General features: G+C 37.9%; 1 protein-coding gene across 3 annotated transcripts in view; it reads right to left on the bottom strand.

Moving 5' to 3' along the window:
- Positions 1 to 21,968, bottom strand: part of PTPRN2 (protein tyrosine phosphatase receptor type N2) — a 691,070-nt gene that overhangs the window by 11,084 nt on the left and 658,018 nt on the right. For all 3 annotated transcript variants that reach the window (XM_074868529.1, XM_074868546.1, XM_074868538.1), the window contains 2 exons: positions 17,336 to 17,389; positions 15,242 to 15,306 (listed from right to left, as the gene is read on the bottom strand). In XM_074868529.1, coding sequence (XP_074724630.1) covers positions 15,242 to 15,306; positions 17,336 to 17,389 — 119 coding nt within the window. The remainder of the gene's footprint in view (positions 1 to 15,241; positions 15,307 to 17,335; positions 17,390 to 21,968) is intronic.

The raw sequence follows: 21,968 nt of genomic DNA, 5'->3' as shown, positions 1-21,968 counted from the left end.
TCTTGCATCTGTCCCCTTCTGCATCTTTCAAGAAGATCACACAGTGCCAAAGCATCACGCAGATGGGCAGAGGGTCATCCTAGCCTAAGAGTAATTGCCCCATCTCTGCTCCCCTATCCCCTACTGCTCTGGTTGTCTGTGTATTCTCCTAGGGCAGATGTGGGTCCACAGCTTGTGAAGCTTAGAAAGATGCTGACCTCAGGTCTCTCCTCTTTTGTACACTTTAATCATTAGATGGTTTATTCAGGACAGGGATTGGCTAAAATTCTGAAATCTGCTGTACTTTAAAGGATACTCTGTGACGTGCTCTGAAGACTGTGGCCTATTGATGTGCAATTTGACAACCATTTCCTATTGCAAGGCCCTAGGAATCTCCTGGTCCAGCCTGTAACAATTTGGGACTTCCTTCTGGAGGCATTTAAATCTCCCCAATTATTCACAGGGGTCTCGGTGTCTAACTTGTGGGCCATGCACCTAAAGCATTGCTGCTGCAATAGCAAACTTGTACACATCTAGAACATATACTTGTTTAATTCTCAGGACTGGATTTGGAGGATTAAGCCCAATGCTTACAACTCTTTCCACAACCTCTGTAATTTAACGGCTTAAGTCTAACTGTAATTAGGTTCATGTCAATGTAAACGTCACGCACCTCCTCTTTACCCAACTCGACTTTATAACTCAGCACCAGCTTTTAAAAAATTCAGAAAAGCAACTAATAGTGAATGATTTAATTTGGTTTCCTTTGATAAAAGATATGAGAAGATATTTAAAAACATCAGCTCTACAAGAATAATTGATTTGCAATATGTTCTTCATATTAATGAAAATATGTTCTTCAACCGTATCAGAAATTAAATTAATTCATTCAGTAAATATAACAGTGACAACTTAGAAAAGGGATCTGACAGATACTTTTGCTAATTACCATGGGTTGGGGCACTGTATGGATTTTGCTTCCTTCACCATCCCCCCGCATTGTACAGGAATTTACATGGATGAGCTTTGGGAAAAATAGGAAGTTTTATTTTAAAATAAAAAAACCCAAACCTCCTTACAGTGAAGCAAAGCAATGCATACTCACATATGCTGTAAAGTCTGATAACAGTGACAGCAATTATACCTGAAGTCTGTTGCAGGTTTTGCAGTGGCAGTTCATCTGGAAAGCATCAGTAACGGTACACTCTTTGTAAACCCTAGCACTGGTGTAACACAGTAGCTCATTTCAGTGTTTAGTCTCACACAAGAACATGCAATTAGGTGGGATTTTCCTGTTCCACCACAGATGCCCATGGGTGCAGAGTTCTGTGAGTACCACATACACTTTACAGCCTTACTTGTGGCCTCATTAGATTACCAGGAATTAAAATGTCACAGTAGCATCTTGTCTCAATATAAGAGGAATTCTCTCTTTCAGAATTAAGATATGAGAAAAATTTAAGACACCGACATCCAAGGATGAGGTTAACCACAGTCGTGAGCTGGCCTCCAAGGTGTGCTGCAAGGATGAACCTGGAGATCCTCCCAGTGGAGCTGTCAGGCTTGAGCAGCACGTGGGCTTCCCCATGGCTGCAAATGTGTATGTCCCCCCTCCAGTGAGGGATGGTCTTTATTTGAAAATACTCTAGCCTCCGGACAAAAAGGGAAAAGGTTCATGACAAGACCTAATAACACCCTTTAATGGCCAGATGGGCTTCTGAGCTTACCTTTGAAAGAGTTAATTCCTCCATTTCTGTGATGCAGATTACAGGCATTTACTATGAACTGATGCTTGCTTTTTTATCATCATTAACTGAATGACATGCCTAATAGTATGAACAATGCCTGATTATAAAATCCTGATTTAGCAAAACACCAAAGCATATGCTTGCACTGGAACGTAAGAATAGTCCTAGCGGGCCAGTGTGCTTAATGAGAAGCTTGTTTTCAAGTGTTTTGTCAGTAGAAGTCCCTGAAACATCAGTTTTTACTGAGTAGTGTCCCCTAGCCCATAGGTTGTGATCAGCATGTCACCCACAAGCACTCTGATGTCCTCAGCCATAGGTAATTAAAAGGAAAAGGAGAGCAAAGTATGATTTTGCCCAAATCACATGTCTTGTTGAGAGGCCACAGGGTTAGATGCAAGGCGAAGCAGAGGCAGAGATTGGTTTGCCACCCCCTTTTTTCTGTTTCTGAACGCCTCTGATACTACGGTGATTGGAACTACCTAAGTGCCTAGAGAGGCTGATCAACAGAGCTTAGTGCTGCAAAGATGGGCAGCTGTTTTGGAAGAAAAGTATCTTGGAACAAGAAAATTAACAGGAAAAAGGATGAAATAATGACATAGGATAAAGCCAGCACGACTTGTTTTCTCTCTACATGAGCAAATCTCTCTTCCTCTTCCGCATCCATCGCTACATGTTTTGCATCTATTCCCTTACTATGCCTAAACCAAACAAATTCAAGTATATATTACTAGTCCACTATTAAATCTCATTTTGTGCTGTGGGGTTTTTTTTTGTATTCAAACTTATGCTAGATTGTTGTTATATTATCTAAATTCAGCTCACTTCCACTGATGTAGAAAGTTCTCCAGTGACAGAAACGGACAAAGGAAGAGATTTTCAAGGCAAAAAGGGATGTCTGAACCTCACCTGCCTTCAGAGGTGAGAGGAGCTCAGTTTTTAACTGCAGTGTGAGCTTTCAACTCTCTTTGGCATGATTTTGTTGAAATTTGACACAAATTCAACATCTTCTTTGCCATGCTGAGGCTTTCCCTTTAATCTGAGAGTACAACAGTATGGCATAACATTCTATAGTATTCAATAACAGTTTATTTATGCTTTTGAGCCCTTCAGGTGAAAAAAAATACAACGTATGCTACACGACATTGGGAGAGAGGGATATTGCATCTAAGGACACGAGTGTCAAATCATGCTCTTACTGAGCATGATTTATCCCCACACTGCTAAGGTATTTTAAACATTGCTTATCTGGAAAGCCCACATACAAACTAAATTTGATGCAGAGGTTTAGAGTGAAAGCTGGAAGAACTTGATCCACTGATTCCATGGATGTGTTTTGTCCAGGCTACTAAACTAAGAAGTACAGTAACAGATGAAGATGTCAATTCATTGTCATACAACAAATATCTAGAGGAAGGGTTAAAAATACTAGGCTGGAGAGCACTGAAAATTGGAAAAGGGAATACAAAATATGTCCAAAAGGCAGTATTTTCTATCTTTTCTCCCCACTAATATGTATCTATCTGCTTAACAGTACTACTGGTTTCAGAAAATAAAGAGGGGGATAAAAGAGGAAGCATTTAAAGAATAAAGAACTGCCTTCTCACCTTTTGACTGTATTTTAAGCGGCAGGGAATAAATTTGGCTTGTGTTTGTGACATGTTCCTTTTTCACAATGGATTTCATTGCTTGTTTTAAATGAACGTAGGAATGTAACTTAGTGTGAGACTGAGCTAATGTTGTACCAGCAGTATCGTGAAAAATGACTGTACAATGTGCAATGTGTTTTTTTTTTTAAACAGAACATGCATTTGCAGTAATTCACCGTGAGCCAGATACTAGCCTTCTCCCTGCCCTTAGCAGCTCAGTGAGCTAGCTGAGTAAATACCTCCAAAAGCACTTCCACACCAGTGCAAGCCAGATTTTAACTTCAGTAATTAACTATCATCTTCCTAAAGGCTTGAAGCATTCACAGTAAGCGCACAACAACTCACATCAGGAACATTAACTGGATAAACTAAAAGAAAACAAGAGAAGATGCGAGCTGAATGATATTTTGCCCCCAAGGAGAGAAGCGGTTTCTGAAGTTTACGGTCATAATCTTTGCAACCCCTTCTCTCCCCGCAGGCCACCAATGCAGGATGCACACTGGCACTTAACAGCTGGTGCTCCTGATTAGCAGATCTCAAGGGGTTAAAATGTTTGCCCTTAGATAGTCGCATAAGTGGAGTATTCACCATGTCATAAAAACATGGGTAAAAGTTGAATTCCCTCTTCCTCCTGCAATAAATAATGAGCTAACCAAACTTCTTTGCTGCAAAATAGGCTCCATGAGGTGACCAGCAACAGTTCTCAATATTTAAAATCATCATGAATTACCTAATGTTAGTTTTATGACTATAATAATGAAATCTTCCCTCTCTTCTTGTCCCCCTAAACATGGCAGGGGGGACAAGACACATGAGAAATGTTCTGTGGAGGATAATCCCTTCCACACTGTAGTAGCATTGCTGTCACTGTGATGGTACAGGAATATGACAGACAAAAGTTTGTTGAGAGGGGTATTTAATATATCAGCTGGAAGAAAAAATGAAGGCGTATCATTGAAAAGTGGCTTTCAGGTTCAGCTTGTGCACCTGAAAACGCGCTGGGTTCTTTTTTCCCAGTTATAAGAACAATCAGCGTTTGTTACATAAATGTATGAAAAATTTGGCTTAATTAAGGTAAGCTTTGAGATTTTATTTTATGTAATAGGCTTGAACATACTTGCATTGAAAGCAAAGTCAAAAGTCCTATTTTATTCATTACTAAGGAAAACTGCAGCGTAGATTCTGTGAGACAGAATTTTTTATTAAAGCACTGTATTAAAAGGAATATTTTAGATTCTAGATGCTCTGAATTTTCTGTGTATTTATAAAAATAAAATGATCCTTAAATACTTCATCAAAGCAGTTATTTGTGTGTGGGGGTCTTTTTAAATAACCCAAACTGAAGAGTTTTCTTTGTGAATGTTTCACAAATACATATAACTCATAAATATTAAATTAAAAAGGATTTTTCTATCTGGGAACAACTTTCAGATGTACCGGCATATATCCTCAAAAAGATATGATTATAACTCTGCAGAACAGCTATAAATTTGTTACTGTGAGTCCTAAAGGATGGCTTGGTCATTAGGGGGCTATGTTTAGATACACTTGAATTCTGTTCCAAACTGAGACTCTGACTTCCTGCACCACTTTGGTTATATCATTAAAATCACCCTATGTTTCACACCATCATTTACAAAATGAACCATTTTTTTCCTACCTAATAAGTTGTTATGAAGGCAAATCCATGAATGATTACTACCTACTTGGACACTAGAGAGGTGCGGACCTAGACAGATACTCTATTTTTTTCCAATATCCTTTGCACCTTTCTCAGCCCTCTTTCTGTTCACAAAGCTGAATATATGATGTAGAAGTCATGCTGAGTGGTTGTAAATGTGGAATTATTAGCACTGTTACCACTTCTCCTTAAGGAGATGATGATGATCTGTGTGGGAATAAGCATTTATCCCAACAGAAAAAAATGGAGTACGAAGGGGAATACAAAAATGACCTGTCAAGTGCCTTTCTTTTTGCAGCAGTAAGTATTCAGTTTCATTCTAGTCAGATATTACCTGCTTAATGCATCTTTTTATATTTATTATATTGTATAGATTTTGAATTAGGCCTTGAAGGGCAAAGGGACTTGTTAGGTCAGATTAAAAACTGGCTTGTTAAAATCTCGAAGGAAGAGTTCCTAATACAGTTCTTTCTGCTGCTTTTGCTAGAAGCTGAAAAAGATCCAATTAGTATTTGCAAGATGCTGCTGATCGGCAGCCTTTTAGCCTCAGAGTCATGCACGGCGCAGTATTTGCAGGCTGTCAGGAGCACTGTGGAAGAATCACTTGTAGTATTATGAAATAGCAAAAATACACGTGAGAAAGAAAATAAGGGCAAAAATACAGTGTCAGCAAGGACAATGAGCTGTCTCATCACAGCGTGTCTGTGTTTAGGAAGAATACAAGTGTTTTTCATGTTTGGGTGATGACTGCATGACTCATGCCTAAAAGTGATGCTTCATGGTCAAAACACACTCATGTACAGTGGCTTTATGTTGCCTTTCTTCCCTCCCTGTTTGAGGACTCTGACAAATAGGCTTTCTTGGATTTGTACAACATTTTCTAGCCCTTTTCTGTGTTCAGCTTTGCCTTAGCAAGGAGGTAGACAGCAAACTGCGGAGATCCAAGGACAGAAACCTCCTAAAGAAGGACAGACAGTAACTAGATCCAGATCTGCCAGGAGCCTACTACACAAAAAAGGCCTATCTATACTGCTGGCTGTGATAGTGTATAGAAACAGAAGTGGGTTCTCTGGGGAGTTAGGAGGGTAAATCAGCACTCATGGACTATGACATGGTCATAGCTATGCCACTTCCAATGCCCAAGCTAGCTGGACGTAGCACAGATATGATACAGATTTGCAATGCTCCTGAAGCCCTAGATGCCTCCAGCTTCCCACTGACAACTTCTAAAGGATGGCTCATGTAGCTGCTCCAGCAAGTGTTTGCCCCATTGAGTACTTAATGTTGCAGTGAAACATTTAATCACACCATATGAGGGGCAAACTCAATCTGATTAAAGAAGAAAGGGTCATAACTAGGGGGAGTGTAACACCACTTCTTTACTGACCATTAGTTTTAATGGCATACTGGTAATATTTACTAACTAGCTTAGTCTCAAAGGCCCAGCCTCATCTCATCTACTCCAGCCATCCTTGAAGTTCGAATCGGAGTTAGTCATCTCCTCTCCCAACAGCTAAGAGAGAGAAGTAAAGCTCTGATGGGCAATTCATTTGCCTAAGAATTATCCTCCAGAGGTGCATATCGTTCTCTGTTGGTGACTGAGGAGACCTAGACAACTAGGTTAGACGAGATGCTTAACGCTAGATGCTTTATATGGCTAAAGTTAGCTGGAATGAAGCTGGGTTGAAAAGAGTTGAGTTTCTGCTCTGCAATTTCGGGCTCACAAATGCTAGAATGTGCCAAATCTAACAGTGTTTGAGATCTGTGTTTTGGGTCTGTTGCCTTCACCTCCTCCCTCCCCTCCCCAGTTGTTGGGCAATTTTGATGGAAATGACAAAAGAAAAAGCAACATGGAAACACAATGTAAAGATAAACCAGTTGCAGTACAGTGTAGGGAAGGCCAAAGAAGTGAAAAATGTGTTATAAGAGTAACTGCTGTTTGTATAGGGCTCTGCTGCAAAGAAACAGAGTATTTTCTTCCTTCAACACACATTGTCCCAGTGCCCACTAAATAAACCACTTGTAAATATTAGAGTCAAGAAAGGGAGCTGAACAACAGATAGAAACTACAAAAATAAAAGCAATTTTCATTTGTAGTTATCCAGATGCCTGCTCCTGTAGCTGCTGGAGTTCTGCTACTGGCCAGGAGGATCATTTGATGCTTTTCACGGAAAGAGAAAAGCGTCAGCAAAAACCTAGTGAGGGACACACTTTTAAAGATAACAAAAAAGATAAATGTATTCAGGCTGGCATTTTCATTAAAAGCTTATTCTCCCTCTGAGATGAACATCATCAGTGTGCATACGTGTATGTAGTTAGGGATAGACCCAACATATACCTGAATTGGTGAACTGTCTGTAATTTCAGACAAAATATGTAACTGCTTCTATACACCTAACAATGACCCAAATTAAAATTTCACTACCTTTGTTAAAAACAAAACAAAACAAAACAAAACCAGCACAACAAAAGAACCCAACAGGCAAAGCAAGCATATAAATGGAGAAGTGACTACTTAAAGTAATAAAAATGAAGTAATGAAAATTATTGTGACAGTCATACACACAGAGTATACATAACATAATGTCATTATTCACACTTTTTATATTAATACTTGAAAACTGCATGTTATAAGTGTATAAATGTAAGTGATATGGCTTAGTCAGTATACAATCCAAAGGAAGGTGATACTGAAGATGAAACACCTAGGAACAGCCCAGTATTTTAAAAACTGCTACATGCTTCTAAGCTCACACTGATTTTAACAGTCTTGCAGGAATAGACATTCACTACTGACATGTCAGCTTTTAAGCTAATATCCTTTGTCAATGCAGAAAAAAACATGCAGAAACCACTCACTGTAACTGAATGCAAAGGGATGTTAATTTGAGGACCAATCCTTCCTCACTTCCACTGTGCACGAGAATATGTCACATCACATTCTATACCATATAGGAATTGTTTCTCTTTTACATCTAGATTTCCTCCACCCTTCTCAGAAGTTAAAAGTAAAAGGAATATGCCTAAATTACTACATGCAAGAAATAGAAGTTAATGAGTTATATTCCATACGGAGTAAGATATCCCATAATCACCTATGGTCACTTCACAAAATACAAGTGAACACATCAAAATTCAACTTAGACACGCACACTCACGCACACAATACGAAGTGTATACATAGTAAGAATTGTATATGTGCTGCTACTGCCTACTTACAGGTGTTTCCCAGTATCAGCTCCCATAGAGTTCTACAATACTTGCTTTAGTACCCCTTCCAGAAACTACCGGTGAATTACCTTAAAGGCACTTTATCTCCACATGCCGAATCAAACATGAGCAAAGTTAAGAGGCTGATTGCAAAAATGACATTTCTGAAAACATGCCCCAGTTGGTCCTAAAAAATCTTGGGAGTCCCCTTTGGAAAATGTGACGTTTCTTTACAGGGGACACAGAAGCTCGCCCACATGAATCTATTAAATTGTAAGAACTACATTTTACATCACTTTCATTTTACGTTGCACGTAGGTGGCAATGCTTTCACAAGACAGTATATGGAGTGACCTGAATAAAAGATGCAACTATTATGGATTCATTCTTTAACAAAGTTCATCCTTAAAAGTGACTAAACTGGTCCGGCTATAGAAGTTGTGGAATAATTACACTTTAGTTAGGTAATATACATTGTACCCTTTACAGCCAGAAGACTACCATCTGGTCAATTAAAACACTTCTCTTCAAATCATTCTATGGACTGCTGCATGAGATTAGCTACAAAAAAAGTAGTTCTTCACTCTGTGTATAAACCTCCTTTTCCAAACATTTGCCCAGCTGCTTCTCAAACTGATAGCACAGTACTTCTATGACCAGCTTTTTCACTTTTCCATATTCTAACCTACCTATTGTGTGAAAAAATGCCATCCAAATTCCTTATCTGCTTGTCTCCTCCTTAGTTTCAGTCAATGACCTCTTGTTTTCAAATTAGTCACTATCTCAAGCTGCTTACTGACATCAATACATTCCTTTCAGGGTCTTCTAACGCTCTATGGGGACCCCCCTTCGTGCTCCCTTTCCCAAGGAATAGCCCATGTCTGATCAGTCTTTCTTCACAATTCATTTGCCCCAAACCCTGAATAATTAGGATTGCTTTCTACCACTCTTTCCTAGTCCCAATTCTTTTCCAGTAAAATCACCAAAACAGCAAATTACTCAAGAAATATGGCTCCTGTAGAGTAATCCCTGACCATTAAACTATATAAAAAAGAAAAAAGCCAATGAAATTACATCAGTAACTTGTTTGCTTTTTGTTTGAAATCTCTATATACCACATATACCATCTAGAAATGCAGTCCATACAACACACACTAAGAAACATTAACCAACACCACCCTCCCTGTGGTCACTAATTCATTTCAGAACAGAAGCTTGTAGAACATGCTACATTTCAATCTTCATTTTATGAACTATTAATTGATGACTATAGAGTGTCAATAATGGGTCAAAAGCTTTAAAGCTTTATATGTTAAAATGTGTCTTGCAAAGAAAATAAACACAGTTTTAAACAGCTTGTTCTAAATAGTGAGTTTGCTGAGCATCACAGGCTGGACCGTGAAAAACTGTCCTATACATTCCCTATACACTTTTGCATGTAGCTGGGGGCCCAGCTCTCATTGTGATTAATTATCTGCTGGGAAAGGCTGCAAGAATGAGCACTATTTGCCTAATTGTGTTTCCAGGGTAACTCATTACATAAAAGTTACAATACATAAACGCAGCTCATTTGAAAAAACGGCCTTATAACATATGATATGTTTACATGGACACTAAGAACTTCCTTCAGAAACTGAAATAGCAACATTTCAGATTTACATGGTTAGCATTATTGTTGCTGAGAACTGGGGCAGTCTTGTGGATAGCACAGTAGTGCACAAAGCAAAACCTAATTTTTTTTGCTTTACCAGCCTGCATTTTTTCCCTTTTTCCTACAGATAATAATCTATCTCACCCAAATCTCAAAGATCAGCAATGCGATTGATTCAAATTTAGAATATGAAAACAATTAGATTTTTAGGTCCTGAATTTTTCTGCTGTAAAGTTTTCTCCAGAATACCACCTATTTCTAATCTTGCTCTCTTACCATTAAATACCACTTAAAAAAAAAGTAATCTCTCTTTTACACTATATATTCTCTCAGCATGTCACGTAGTATGTTGTTTTATTTTCATGGGAGAAACTGGATCCTGGGCTGAAGAAATATTCCCTTGTTCAGCAAGAGCATGTCAGAAATAGTCTGCTCTAGACTTGTATCAGCACAAATGAACAATAGAATTTTCTCAGACTTTGCATAAGGACTCAAAAATAAGCAGATTGAATCCATTTTAACACGAATATGGGCAAGCATTTTCTTTCATAAAATCCTTTCAGAGAGGAACTAACCCCACAACTTCATTATGATTGTTAAATCCACACAGCAGATAAGCAAAACCTCAGCAAGGGTTCAGATTAGCCAAAATCATTTGATCACGATGAGTCAGAAGGCGAATTAAGGAATCTTTTGTTTTGCTTTAAAATGTCACGGTATAAACTGCATCTGCTCAGGAGCTGACTCACAAGACCCTCAGACAATAGGGTAGCAGGGGCAAGGAAAGGACTTGGGGAGATAACCTTTGCAGCCAGCCCTGGCCAAAGAGTGTGTGCTCATCAATTATAATCCAAGCTTTTGAATGTGAGAGAATAAACCGTTGGTTTGGCTTTGCTAAATCAAACCTTTTTGCTGGGTTTTAGAATTCGGAAATCAATACTTTAAAAGGCTTTTAAAATTCATATTCGCCTTCTCTTTGACTCATCTCATTCCAGCTAGTTCAAACACGAGAAAATGGATGGTCAGCAAACCCCAAGCAGCTGCTGGCTGGATTAATATCTAAAAATCAAACTATTATCTATACTATCCAAGCCTCTCAGTTCAGAAAAATGAAAGTGGGAAGACCCATAATCTCATTCTTTTCTTTTTCGTGCCAGAAACAATAAAAATGTCTTGCAATATATCAAACTTCTAGTCACTACAATAAGCCTGCAGGAAAGACAAGAAATGAGAAAATCCTCAACTTTTCTCTAGATCACACAAAAAGAAAAAACTTGATCAGATCAGTTACTGTGACTTTGGGGTGAGGAAGGAATATCAAGTAGACTAAATCTAAATCAGTTTATCTTCCCTGGTAACAAAGGATAAAACTTGTAAATACATCAAGAACTCTGAAATCCTCAGCAGAAATTAGCCTCAGAAAAACAGTCTCTGTCAAAAATCCAGCATGAATTGTTATCTACAAAAACAATCCATTATCATTTCTGTATTTAAATCGTGGAAGTGCACATAGAGTTGAAATAAATCATTTCTCAACTTCTCACTTAAAACTAGACCTTGTCCTAGCTGTCTGTCAGGGAAATGAGAGGTGACTTGGTAACTGTCTTAAAGTTGTAACACCCATGTAAAAATAGTATCATAGCTAAATAGCTATCATAGTTAAAACACCTTAAATAGTATTTAAATGTTCTACTGTAAGGCCCCATTCACCACCATTTAGTTTTTGTTATTACTTTGATGGGTTTAAGTTCAGGGTCTTGTAACTGCTCTGCATATGAATTTAGCAAGAAAAATAATTATAGTAATAAACTACATGATAAATAGCAGTGTTAAATTACAGGAACAACTAAACAAAAGGATACACTTGCATTTAAAACTTTCCACTGACACAACACAGGAATGGTAGCACTGAATAGACACCGTTGTTCTCTGACTGTTCCAGTATCTAATAAGATTATTTAATGTGGCTGTTTGGAGTGAATACACAGATGCAGTCATTACATTTACTGCACAGAGGACAGTGAAATTCATTAAAAACCCAACCCAACAGGAAATCCTTCCTGACGCTGTGCAGAGCCGGACGGAGTCCCACAGGCTGGCACTGTGTGGCTCTCAGAGGTAGCTGGGGGCTGGGGAGGTGTTCGCTAAGCGAGGGCTCCTGCGAGCTCCGTGTGAGCTCTTGCATGCCCTCCCACCTGCTCAACCCCCTCTACCAAGTACACCAAGGGGGCATTTCTATCCTTGGTACCGACTTTTACCATCCTGCAGGTGCACTAAAATAGGGTGCTTTGCTTTTTTTATATTTCATTCCTGCCTTCTTGAAGGGATTGGGGCCATCAGACTGACATGGTGGCTGTCAAGCACAAAATCCTCCCCAACCTGATTTCTTTTTCCCTGGTTTAGGCTTTAGGAACAGTTCCTTTGCTGGTGGTTCTCTGCATCTAAAATAATATGAGGGATGGCAACAGGCAAGACAGTAGAAGATATGAATTTATAACGTGTTTAATAGACTAAGTATTAGCCCTAATTCAATGAGCAGTAGGAGAAGAAATTGTAAATGACAAAGGCATTTACAGTCTAAGAGAATGCAGGGAAGTAAATCATTACATGAAAAAGGAGCTCCTTTTCTCAACCTACCCTATTAAAAGCCCCACTAAAGAGCCAAGGCATTTATTGATTGCTTTCTACTTTCCCACTGCCGAAACTAAGTACTCCTCTATTTACTTTGATTTAAAAATGCATTATTGTCTACTTTCTAATAAACCAGACAGTGGAACAAGAAACTCAAATTATTCTAAGTTTATTCTTAAAAGTCCGTTTTTTTTTTTTTTTTTTTTGAAAGTCTGAAGGCCTTAATCCTTAAAAGCCTTTTTGAAAGAAATGTTACTAGATGCTGGCCTTGCAGCTGGGCCCAGATTGAAAGTGCACTTACATTTTTATGTTTAGTGCTGAAGGACTCTGAAGTTAGCCCTCGCACTCCACATAAAAGCTTTGGAAAGGGCATTCTTTGCCACTCGTGCAATTCATTCTCTAAGAAAAGGAAATGGAAAGAAAGATTTCATGTCCAGGGCTTCAGGCCTTTGATCATTTGATGAACATTGGATCCTCAACCTGGGCCTCCAGCTTCTCAGGCCAGACAAAGAGGGCCCCGGCCGCACAGGCTGGGCCTCGGTTCCCGCCCGAACAAAACCTTTGGCGGCCGCACAGTGTGACAGCCTGGGAAAGGCCCACCTCAGCAGGGCTGAGATGCCCGCTCTGCCCTTTGATCTTTCATTTAAACCCCAGCCAAAGCACCAGGTCAGGGGATTTCGCGTCGCACACCCCCATGGGCAGAGGGGAGCAGGTCAAGAACAAAATGGGGGTGACCGATCTCCAAAAAGCCCTGTGACGCCTTTCTCTGGCCAGTTTCACATGACTTGTCTGGTATTGTGAAGTGCTAAGCCCACACTTAAAATGGAATTTGACATTACATGGTACAATGGAGTCAATAAATGGCATTCTTCAGTGCTTTTACAACAAAGTCAACCCTCCCTTAAGTGGCTGAAAGCCCCAAGCTAGAAAATACTTCTCATTTACTTCTTTATGCAAGTAAACTGCATATACTTTAAATCTAGTTTTCATTATGGCTTCTCATTGCTGATGACTGAAATGAGCTGAACAAATACCTAACAAAGGTCTACATTAATTTTATGACATACCATTGCTTCTATTTTTAAAGACTAGGTTGTCACGTGGCACATAACAAGCATTGGAAATATCTCCATATTCCTTCACAGAGTGAAAACCTATTTTCCAACTAGCATGAAAGACTAATCTCATCCCACTGAAAAATTTATTTTCAGTACAGTGCTCAGAAGAAGGCAAACACACAATTTCTTTTAACATCAGCAGCAAATTTCACATGATGCTCACGGCCAGAAAATTCAGTCCACGTTTGACGAGACATGTTAACAGAATTTAGAGAGGAAAAAATGCTAAACTCTAAATTTCTAAAGGGACAGGATGCCACTATGTCCCACAGAACTGGCATTTGCAGGATGCAATAGCAGATGACTGCAAAGCATGTCATTTTTAAACTACATATAAAAATATGTCTCTGTTAGTGTATTTTTAAACTACATATAAAAATATGTCTGTTAGAAGATTTAGAACAACTGTAAAGTGATTAGAACTCAAAGAACTAAATATTGTTTCTCTATATAAATTAATATATGTTTTTATAATTAATCCTTTTTCTTTAAATACTCATATGTGTATAATGTCAGATTAAGGTGGTTTAAGAACTCAGGTTAAGCATTAAGAAAGGCAAACGACTATTTTTTATTTATTTTTAACCTCACGAGACTTCTCTTCCTCTTAAAATGCAGTTCTATGAAACTGTGACACAAATATAGCCAAAGGCATGAGGAAGGGGTACAATATATAAATAAAATTGACCATTATGCCTTTTTAACATATGGTCAGGTTTACATGTCCACTTTTACCCTCCTTCCTTTTGAAGACAGTATTAGTATTAAAAATGTGGTTTAGTTCTAACATACAAAGATTATTTCAGGGTATCTCAAGTACTTCCCACCATGAAACACTCACCAGTCAATAAAAAGTAAAGGAATGGTCCGAATCTCTAGAGAATCTATAGACTTCATTTTAAACAAACAACAGTATATATTTATCTTGACAGATGATTTCCCACTTCATAAAATTACATCTCACAGATAAACTAAGGAACAGAAAAGTTAAATAACATTGTTCAATATTGAGCCGATAGTGGCAGAACTGGGAACAGAGCATTAGTTGATTTATTCTCAGTCCTCTGTCCTGTTCACTACAGTCATTTTCCTCCTAAGAGACAAATCTGTGCAGCACATGAGGCCCTGTCTGGTGCCATCTCTTCAAGGCACTTTGGTGGCAATAGGCAGCTACAAAAAGCAAAGTAATCGCGTTTGACCATCATGGCTGGGTAGGTGACAGAGGAATTGGCAACAGTCATGAAGCAGCTCAGGACCTAACTCACGTAACCACTAAGTAAGGATTGTGCAGCTCCAAGGTATCTTCTTTAAAAATCTGTAATAAGTATTTTAAATGATAAATTTAAAAATTCAAATACTTCTCAACAGCACAAAACCACCTGCTCAGTCACAAAGCATTTATGTTTGTGTTTGTTGTTTGAAATTGCTATGAAAATAAAACTTAAAAACGTTCAGGAAAGAGTACCATTTGCCTTTAATTTATTCTCAGATTTTCTGTGAATATTGCTCCCCATGTTGTCATGGTAACACAAGCACACTTTCAGTACCAAGGAAGTAACAAGCCTTTTGATTCTCACCTTTGGCCATTTTATTGAGAACCATGTCAATTAGAATGTAGGTTCCACTTCTTCCCGCACCATCGCTGCCAACAGAAAGGGAAAAAGAAAAAATGAAGCCCATCAATGTGCATCTAGACTCAACACAAAGGTACCTGCCCTTAATTTTCTACTGTTACACATGGGGGGAGAGGAAAGAACGAAGGGCTAAGGTAGGGTACTGAGAGAGGAAGCTTGCACTGAATTAACACAAGCTGTTCATGGAAGATTAACTATTAGCCTGAATGGATAACAGGCCTTTGTTTTGATTTTTTAAGCCACGTTGTGTTTATGCAAGAAAAGCATTTTAAACAACAGTGGAAGAATCACTAACCCTAAACCAAGATACCATTCCTGTTCAAAAAGTGTATGTATAACGAATTTATAGTCACTTGTATATGAGATCAAGAATAAGCTAGACCAGAAAATTATCCAGAACAGTCCCAAAATGTTGCAGATAGCATTTGAACACAGTGGTCAGAGGGAATGCATACAGAGACCTGTTAGAGAACCAAAATATTTGATTACTGAGGGACTGTAAACTTTCTTCACTATAAGTCATGCGTGGCTTGTTTTTTCTTTTTACCTTTCCCTTTAATTCCTCCTTAGTTGCAATGTCTAGAAAAAATATTATCATGCAATTCCTGAGAAACAGCTTTAACTTTTGTCTATTCCTCAGAGATGTAAGACCAAGCCTTAGGAGGTGGAAAGCTCCCTAATCTGAATGCAGCTTGTGTCCCTTTCAGAGAGCAACGTGTAATTGCCAGCGTGATGCTCTTTTAGAGCTGCTGTTAGCAAACATAATTAAGACTTTAAGTAAAAGCTTTTCTTCTTTCCCTCCCCAAAATTTTTACAAAGGTGCATGTGTGACCAATTAGACTGGTATGTAGTTTTATTAATTAAGCCATTATTTTTATTGATAGCTCAATTTGTGTACAAGAATTAATGAAAGGAAAAATAATAGAACAGCGTGAAGCACGTTATTACATTCTGTTTACAGGCAGGCTATGAAACTCAATTTTTGTTAAGTCTCCGTAGACACAGTTTTTTTTCTTTCAGTTACTAGAAAAGGAGGTAATGGTAATAATTTTTTTTTCTATGTCTATGAAGGGAACAAAGACACAATCTTATTAGTTAAGCTGAATAATGAGAGACAAGGCAGTGATCAGGCCCAATAAAAACAAAAACTACTGAGCCAATGGATCTCCATCCATCACAGTAAGGAAAGGGCAAGAAACTTGAAGGCTCTTCATTCTGCATCAAATATTTCTTTTCTCAGGCTTACAAAACAGCAATGCAAACAAGTCTCCTCCAGAGCATTCACCTCTGCAGAGGGCCTGCTCGCATCCAGTGGAAGGGGACTCTGCTGAGCCACATGTGAGAAACACAACCCCTCCCTCCTCACTCCCACCCAAAGTGGAGTGCCACATGTCAAGCCACCTGCCTCTTAGCAGGGCTGTTTTTCTGTCTTCCTTATCTATGAGAATATCTTCGATAAATAAGTGCAATGTTCTTCTTATATCTTAGAACCTTCAATGGCAAACCCAAACATTAAAGTTATTATGGTAAAGTTTTCCATTGACCTGCACGATAGCTTTTCTGTCCATCTGTCGGACTGTCAGGACTAAATATAATTCGTGTTTAAAGGATTACTCAATCTCTGGGTAGGTTTTCACTCCCTGACATTGCCCTCTTCTTACCATCATCACAAAAAGCAGGGAAAGAAAAAATAAAACATAACTGAGTGTTAATAAAATAAAGACGACTAAATTGGGAGGAACCACTATCACTTTGAAGATTTATGAAATTGAAGTGCTACTTATAATGGAAAGGGTAGCCATACATTGTTAAGTCGTGGCACAACAACTACAAAATCATAGGAAAGGATAATTTTATTATTAAAACAGATCCTAAGTATTAATTAGCATTAAAAACCAGTTTAATTATATTTAATACCTTCAGCCTACCTCACTATCTGTTTAGTGATTCATCTAAAGCTTTCATTTCCCCATTTTGTTTATATTAAATTTTTACACACACAAATCTTTCTGAAGCTATTTTAGAAATTGTACTTGCCTGCAATGAACAACTACTGGACAAGAGCGACCCCTGTAGCACTTGTTTACTTTTCTGAAATAAAACAGACACAAAAAATTAATTAAGCATATTACATACTGTTTCTTTAGCCAACTGTCAAAAATAAGCAATAAGAAAAAGAAATATTGCAGTCTTTTAAGAAATGGTCAGGTTGATAATTTCCTAATATAACAAGCAGTTGTTACATACATAATCTTGTTTAAAGTTTGCTTCTGCTTTGCTGCTGTAGAAATCCCAGAAAACATCCCATTATCACTGTTGGCTAGGCATGATCTCCTTTCTCAAATGTCTCATGTCTTAGCTCCAAAACTATGATTATCCTGAGATGCTTTAATTTTAAAGCCAACTTTGAGTTCATGAGCTTGCTCAAAGAAATATCAAGGGGCATCAAACTGAATCCAGAATTAAAAGTGGCTATTTCAGTATACTTTGTACAATGTGTGCTGATTTGTAAAACCAGTTCTCCCCAGAAAGGCAAATACCAAATCTCCTGAAAAGCTTCTCACAATTCTAAAATGTAATCTATTGTGGTTAAAATAACTAAGACCATCAGTAAGCTTTCCTGCTTTGGTTCTAGTGCAGAAGTCTTATATCTTTTAATATTTACACATTATTGTCTTCTACAGCTTCCTGGTTAAACATTCTCAGTGCCAATAGAATATATGTGAAGTCAATCAATAAAAGTACAGCTACAGAGCAGGTCTGCTGATATGTAAACTCAGTGAAGGAATTAACTAGCGCTGAAGCAAACCAAGATACTCAGTCTAAGAATAGAGCCCACAAAATTGGTTTAAATCTATTTAAATTGCCTTACAAAAACCAAAATCCCAAACCCTCTCTTCTGCTCTAGGATATATTTTGCATGTCAAGTATGTTACAGGCCCAAAAAAACATAAAATATGCACACATATGTTAACAAGGCAAGCTGAATAAAGGCTAAAATGGGAAAGCATTGCTTCAAGAAATCAAAACCTTTCATTCAATTTACTTGATGAGATGTTTGAGTTTACTGGAGCTAGGAGGTCTCCTATAAAACCGTTTCATAGGGCCGCTTCCAAGGGGTGCCCAGACCCTCTAATCATCCCCAGCTCAGCGCAAGCATTACATATGATCCTGACTGCTAAACTGAAGTGAGCTGCTGGAATTTGGCAACTGTGGTACGATGTTATTATGAATTTTAAATCATAACTAACCTACTGAATCATTTAGTTTTTGGCTGTTCATCTATTCACTAACATCTGTGCTGTGAAAACATGCATATATCTTTAAACACTGCTTACAGTATAGCCTGAAGATGCCTAAACTTCTAAATCTAACAGGGAGTCAGTATACCTGGAACTCAACCCAAACAGGCCACCAAGATGCTGGTGATGTCCTAGGAAACTGTGTTTTCACATTCTGCTTTTTATTATTTAAGATTTTAACCAAACTTGATAACAATATTAAGTCCTTGTAATGATTCCCTTTAAGCATTACAATTCAGGAATATTTCACAATTCTTACTCTTTTGCTTACTGATGTAAATCATATTTGCAGAGACTTTCTGTCTCTATTTATATTCCTTGGATCTAAGTAATTAATGCAGTAGAACAACGTTCTATGAAATAAGTGGTAATTCATTGAGAAGCACCCAACTTTAAAAGTTAAATGGACCATTTACATGTCCATAAATGCATATATACGCAGGCACTACCAAGCCAAACTTCAATGACGTAAGCTGCAGTAAGAGTTTTCACATGAATGAACCATTCAATTCTTGACGGTCATATCTGAGGCTCTACTCCTTCTATACAATATAAACCCTGATATTTATTTTTTTGATTGTTCAGTAAATTATATTTGAAATGTCTGTAACAACATCTGATACAGTCCACATTCCCCTATGTGCAGATGGTCATCCTCCCCCCACCCCCCATCATGTGCATTAGTAAAGAGTAGTTTCTGCATTTAAAGTATTAAATAAAAGCTAATCACTACAGAGGGCTATTTACCGTTTTTGTTTTTTTTTTTTTTTCCCCCTCTGCTTGTGTGGGTCTTTTGTTCCTTGTATGGCACCACTAATATATTTGCATGTTGTAACTAGCCATTTACCAAAGTCCGAATATAATTTCAGTAACAACCTCGATCTAAACCTATCAGTAAATCAGACCTCTCAGTAAATCAGACAGCCAGAGACACATGTTAGGGAAAGACACCTTATGTTTGTCAGTTTTATTGAAGGCGTTTCAAACATTTTCATTATCACACATTTCAGAAAACACATTAAAACAAAGGGATTCAATCCAGCTGGTTCAAAGCTTTGTCTATATATAGTTTATGAAAATATTTAGAAGTGCAGCAACATCTCATTTCATTCTTAGTTCTGGCTAATGAGAGTGAGCTGAAAATTCATCAGTAAGCAAAGTTCTTGAATGTTGAAGAAAATATATATTATATATATATACATATACAGGAAGAATTAACTTAGAAAGAATGATTAGTAATACAAACCAACCCTTGGCTCATTGAGTGAAAAAGAAAACATCATGCAAACCATCAGCAAGCAAAGGTCAGAGGTCGTTAGAGGCTCAGAAAAGGGGTTTCCCACATTGTCCCTGCAGCAGAGTCACAGTTTCCAATGATCACTTTTGTGACTATGCAACTGGGCTCATATTACTAGCTGCAACATCACAAAAATGACACTGGCAACCGCTAATTAGCTGGCAAAATAAGAATTTGTCCATTTTTAAAGTGAGCAGTGTTAGTAAATGCCATTGCACACAGCGAGAAGTGATAGCATAATAGATATATATTTTAAGCAAAGCCCTCACATGTGATGCTAATTATCTTTTAGCTTAGCAGTCCCTCTTTAAAGTGTAAATGTGCTCCCTCTGGGCTCAAGAAATATTTAATTACACATATCAGTGCATGACTAACAAGCTAGTCCAGAGCAATAATGATTGGTCTATTGTTCAAAATGAAATTAGGACTCCAGAAGCATTTAAAACTGACCAGTGGTTTCTGTAGTAGCCTCACCTCTCAGGGACTGTCTTTTGCACAGAATTTTTAAATATATAGAATAATCTCTTATTGGCAATTTATACCTACATTGTGAAAGTATGATAGATTATTCTGCAAGGTTTAATGTATCTGCTAAATGCAAAATCATCTAAAACACTTTCTGATACATAGTAACGAGAAATGTAAGCTTTAAGTTTTCAAAGAGACTTGCAAAATTTACTTCAATAAAAATTTTAAGGTCCATATTTCCACAGACTCTGGGCAAGGTAATTTTGGGAATCCAATTTTTCTTGGTGATGAATTATAAAAAATAGAGGGTTGGTTATGTATATGCTTAATTTCATATATGTATGTGAATATATAAATATACACACATATCCATATATATATATACAAACACACTGAATGCACATAAAACCAGATAGATTAAAAGAAATGAGAGCAGCCCCCTCCTAGCACTACCCTACTACGAGTACGGTAGCACCGTCAGACATTTATTCTGGGGGCTTTATGACTCAGCTGTCATAATCCAGCAGAGTTTGTACTTTAAATAGGAAGCTTCAGGTGCAAAACATGTATTGTATAAATGAATTCCAAAGACATTATTTTAGCAATAGTTCATTAGTTTTTTTGTCATTAAAAAACCAGCAACATCAGATGACCAAGAAAACTGAGATTCATAGACCAGCTATTGTGCATGCCAAAATTCCTTTTCAGGCGGAATTTTACTATGCATTCAGTATTATGAGTTCATTGTACAAAATCTGCACGTAGCAAATGATTACAGTACCCTACACTGGACTGTGAATACATATGAAATGAACACTCAGAATTCAATTAAATCTTAACAGGTTCATTCCCATATTGGCTTTAAATACAAAGAATGGCAGCTCCACTACTTTTCTCATCTAGTTATAATTTTTCTTTTTCAAAGTATTGCACAACAGTTCTTCAACATGGCTATTTAACCCTTACACAGTGTCACTCTTAGAAGTGCTTTCTTGGTGATGTGAACTGTGACTTACTGTAGATCTAATCCTGCAGTTCATGCAGGGACCTCAATTCTTACTGAAGCAAGTCGGAGTCGAGGTGCTCCAAACTTCAGATGTCCTGGCTGTATAGGCTCATTTATAGTCTAGTTAGAATTGCTAGCAGATTTCCCACTAACTTCCAAAGGAGCAAAATCGGATGCTGTGTTGGCTCCGTGCTGCAGCCTCGCATGGCTTAATGGAACCAATTCAGAATTTTCACTACAGAAATTCACTACAGGCAACTTCCTTGGTACCACAAGTAAAGGGAAAACAACCTATAAAAAACACATTAAAGTTTGAACCCAGAGAAGAAAACCTTGAAAATTCAATTACAATTTCAACTCCTACGGCTGTGCTTCCTTCCTCCACTACTGCTTTTGCATTGCGAGTCTGTAGCATATCCTTATATTCTTACCTAGCCATAGCTCCTAGTGACTCAGTACAGCTGTACTCTGTCACTTGACCTGCACCGTGTTAGATGACTCCCTGCTTTGAAAAGCCTTAAAGAATACTGATGGATGTAGGGTGGCATTTAGTCCTAAATTTTTGAGGGTCAAATCTTGCCAACAGACAACTGTGCA

Source organism: Strix uralensis, chromosome 1 (assembly GCF_047716275.1).
Source record: "Strix uralensis isolate ZFMK-TIS-50842 chromosome 1, bStrUra1, whole genome shotgun sequence".
NCBI classification, from domain to species: Eukaryota; Metazoa; Chordata; class Aves; order Strigiformes; family Strigidae; genus Strix; species Strix uralensis.
This window is presented reverse-complemented; position numbering and strand designations above follow the sequence as displayed.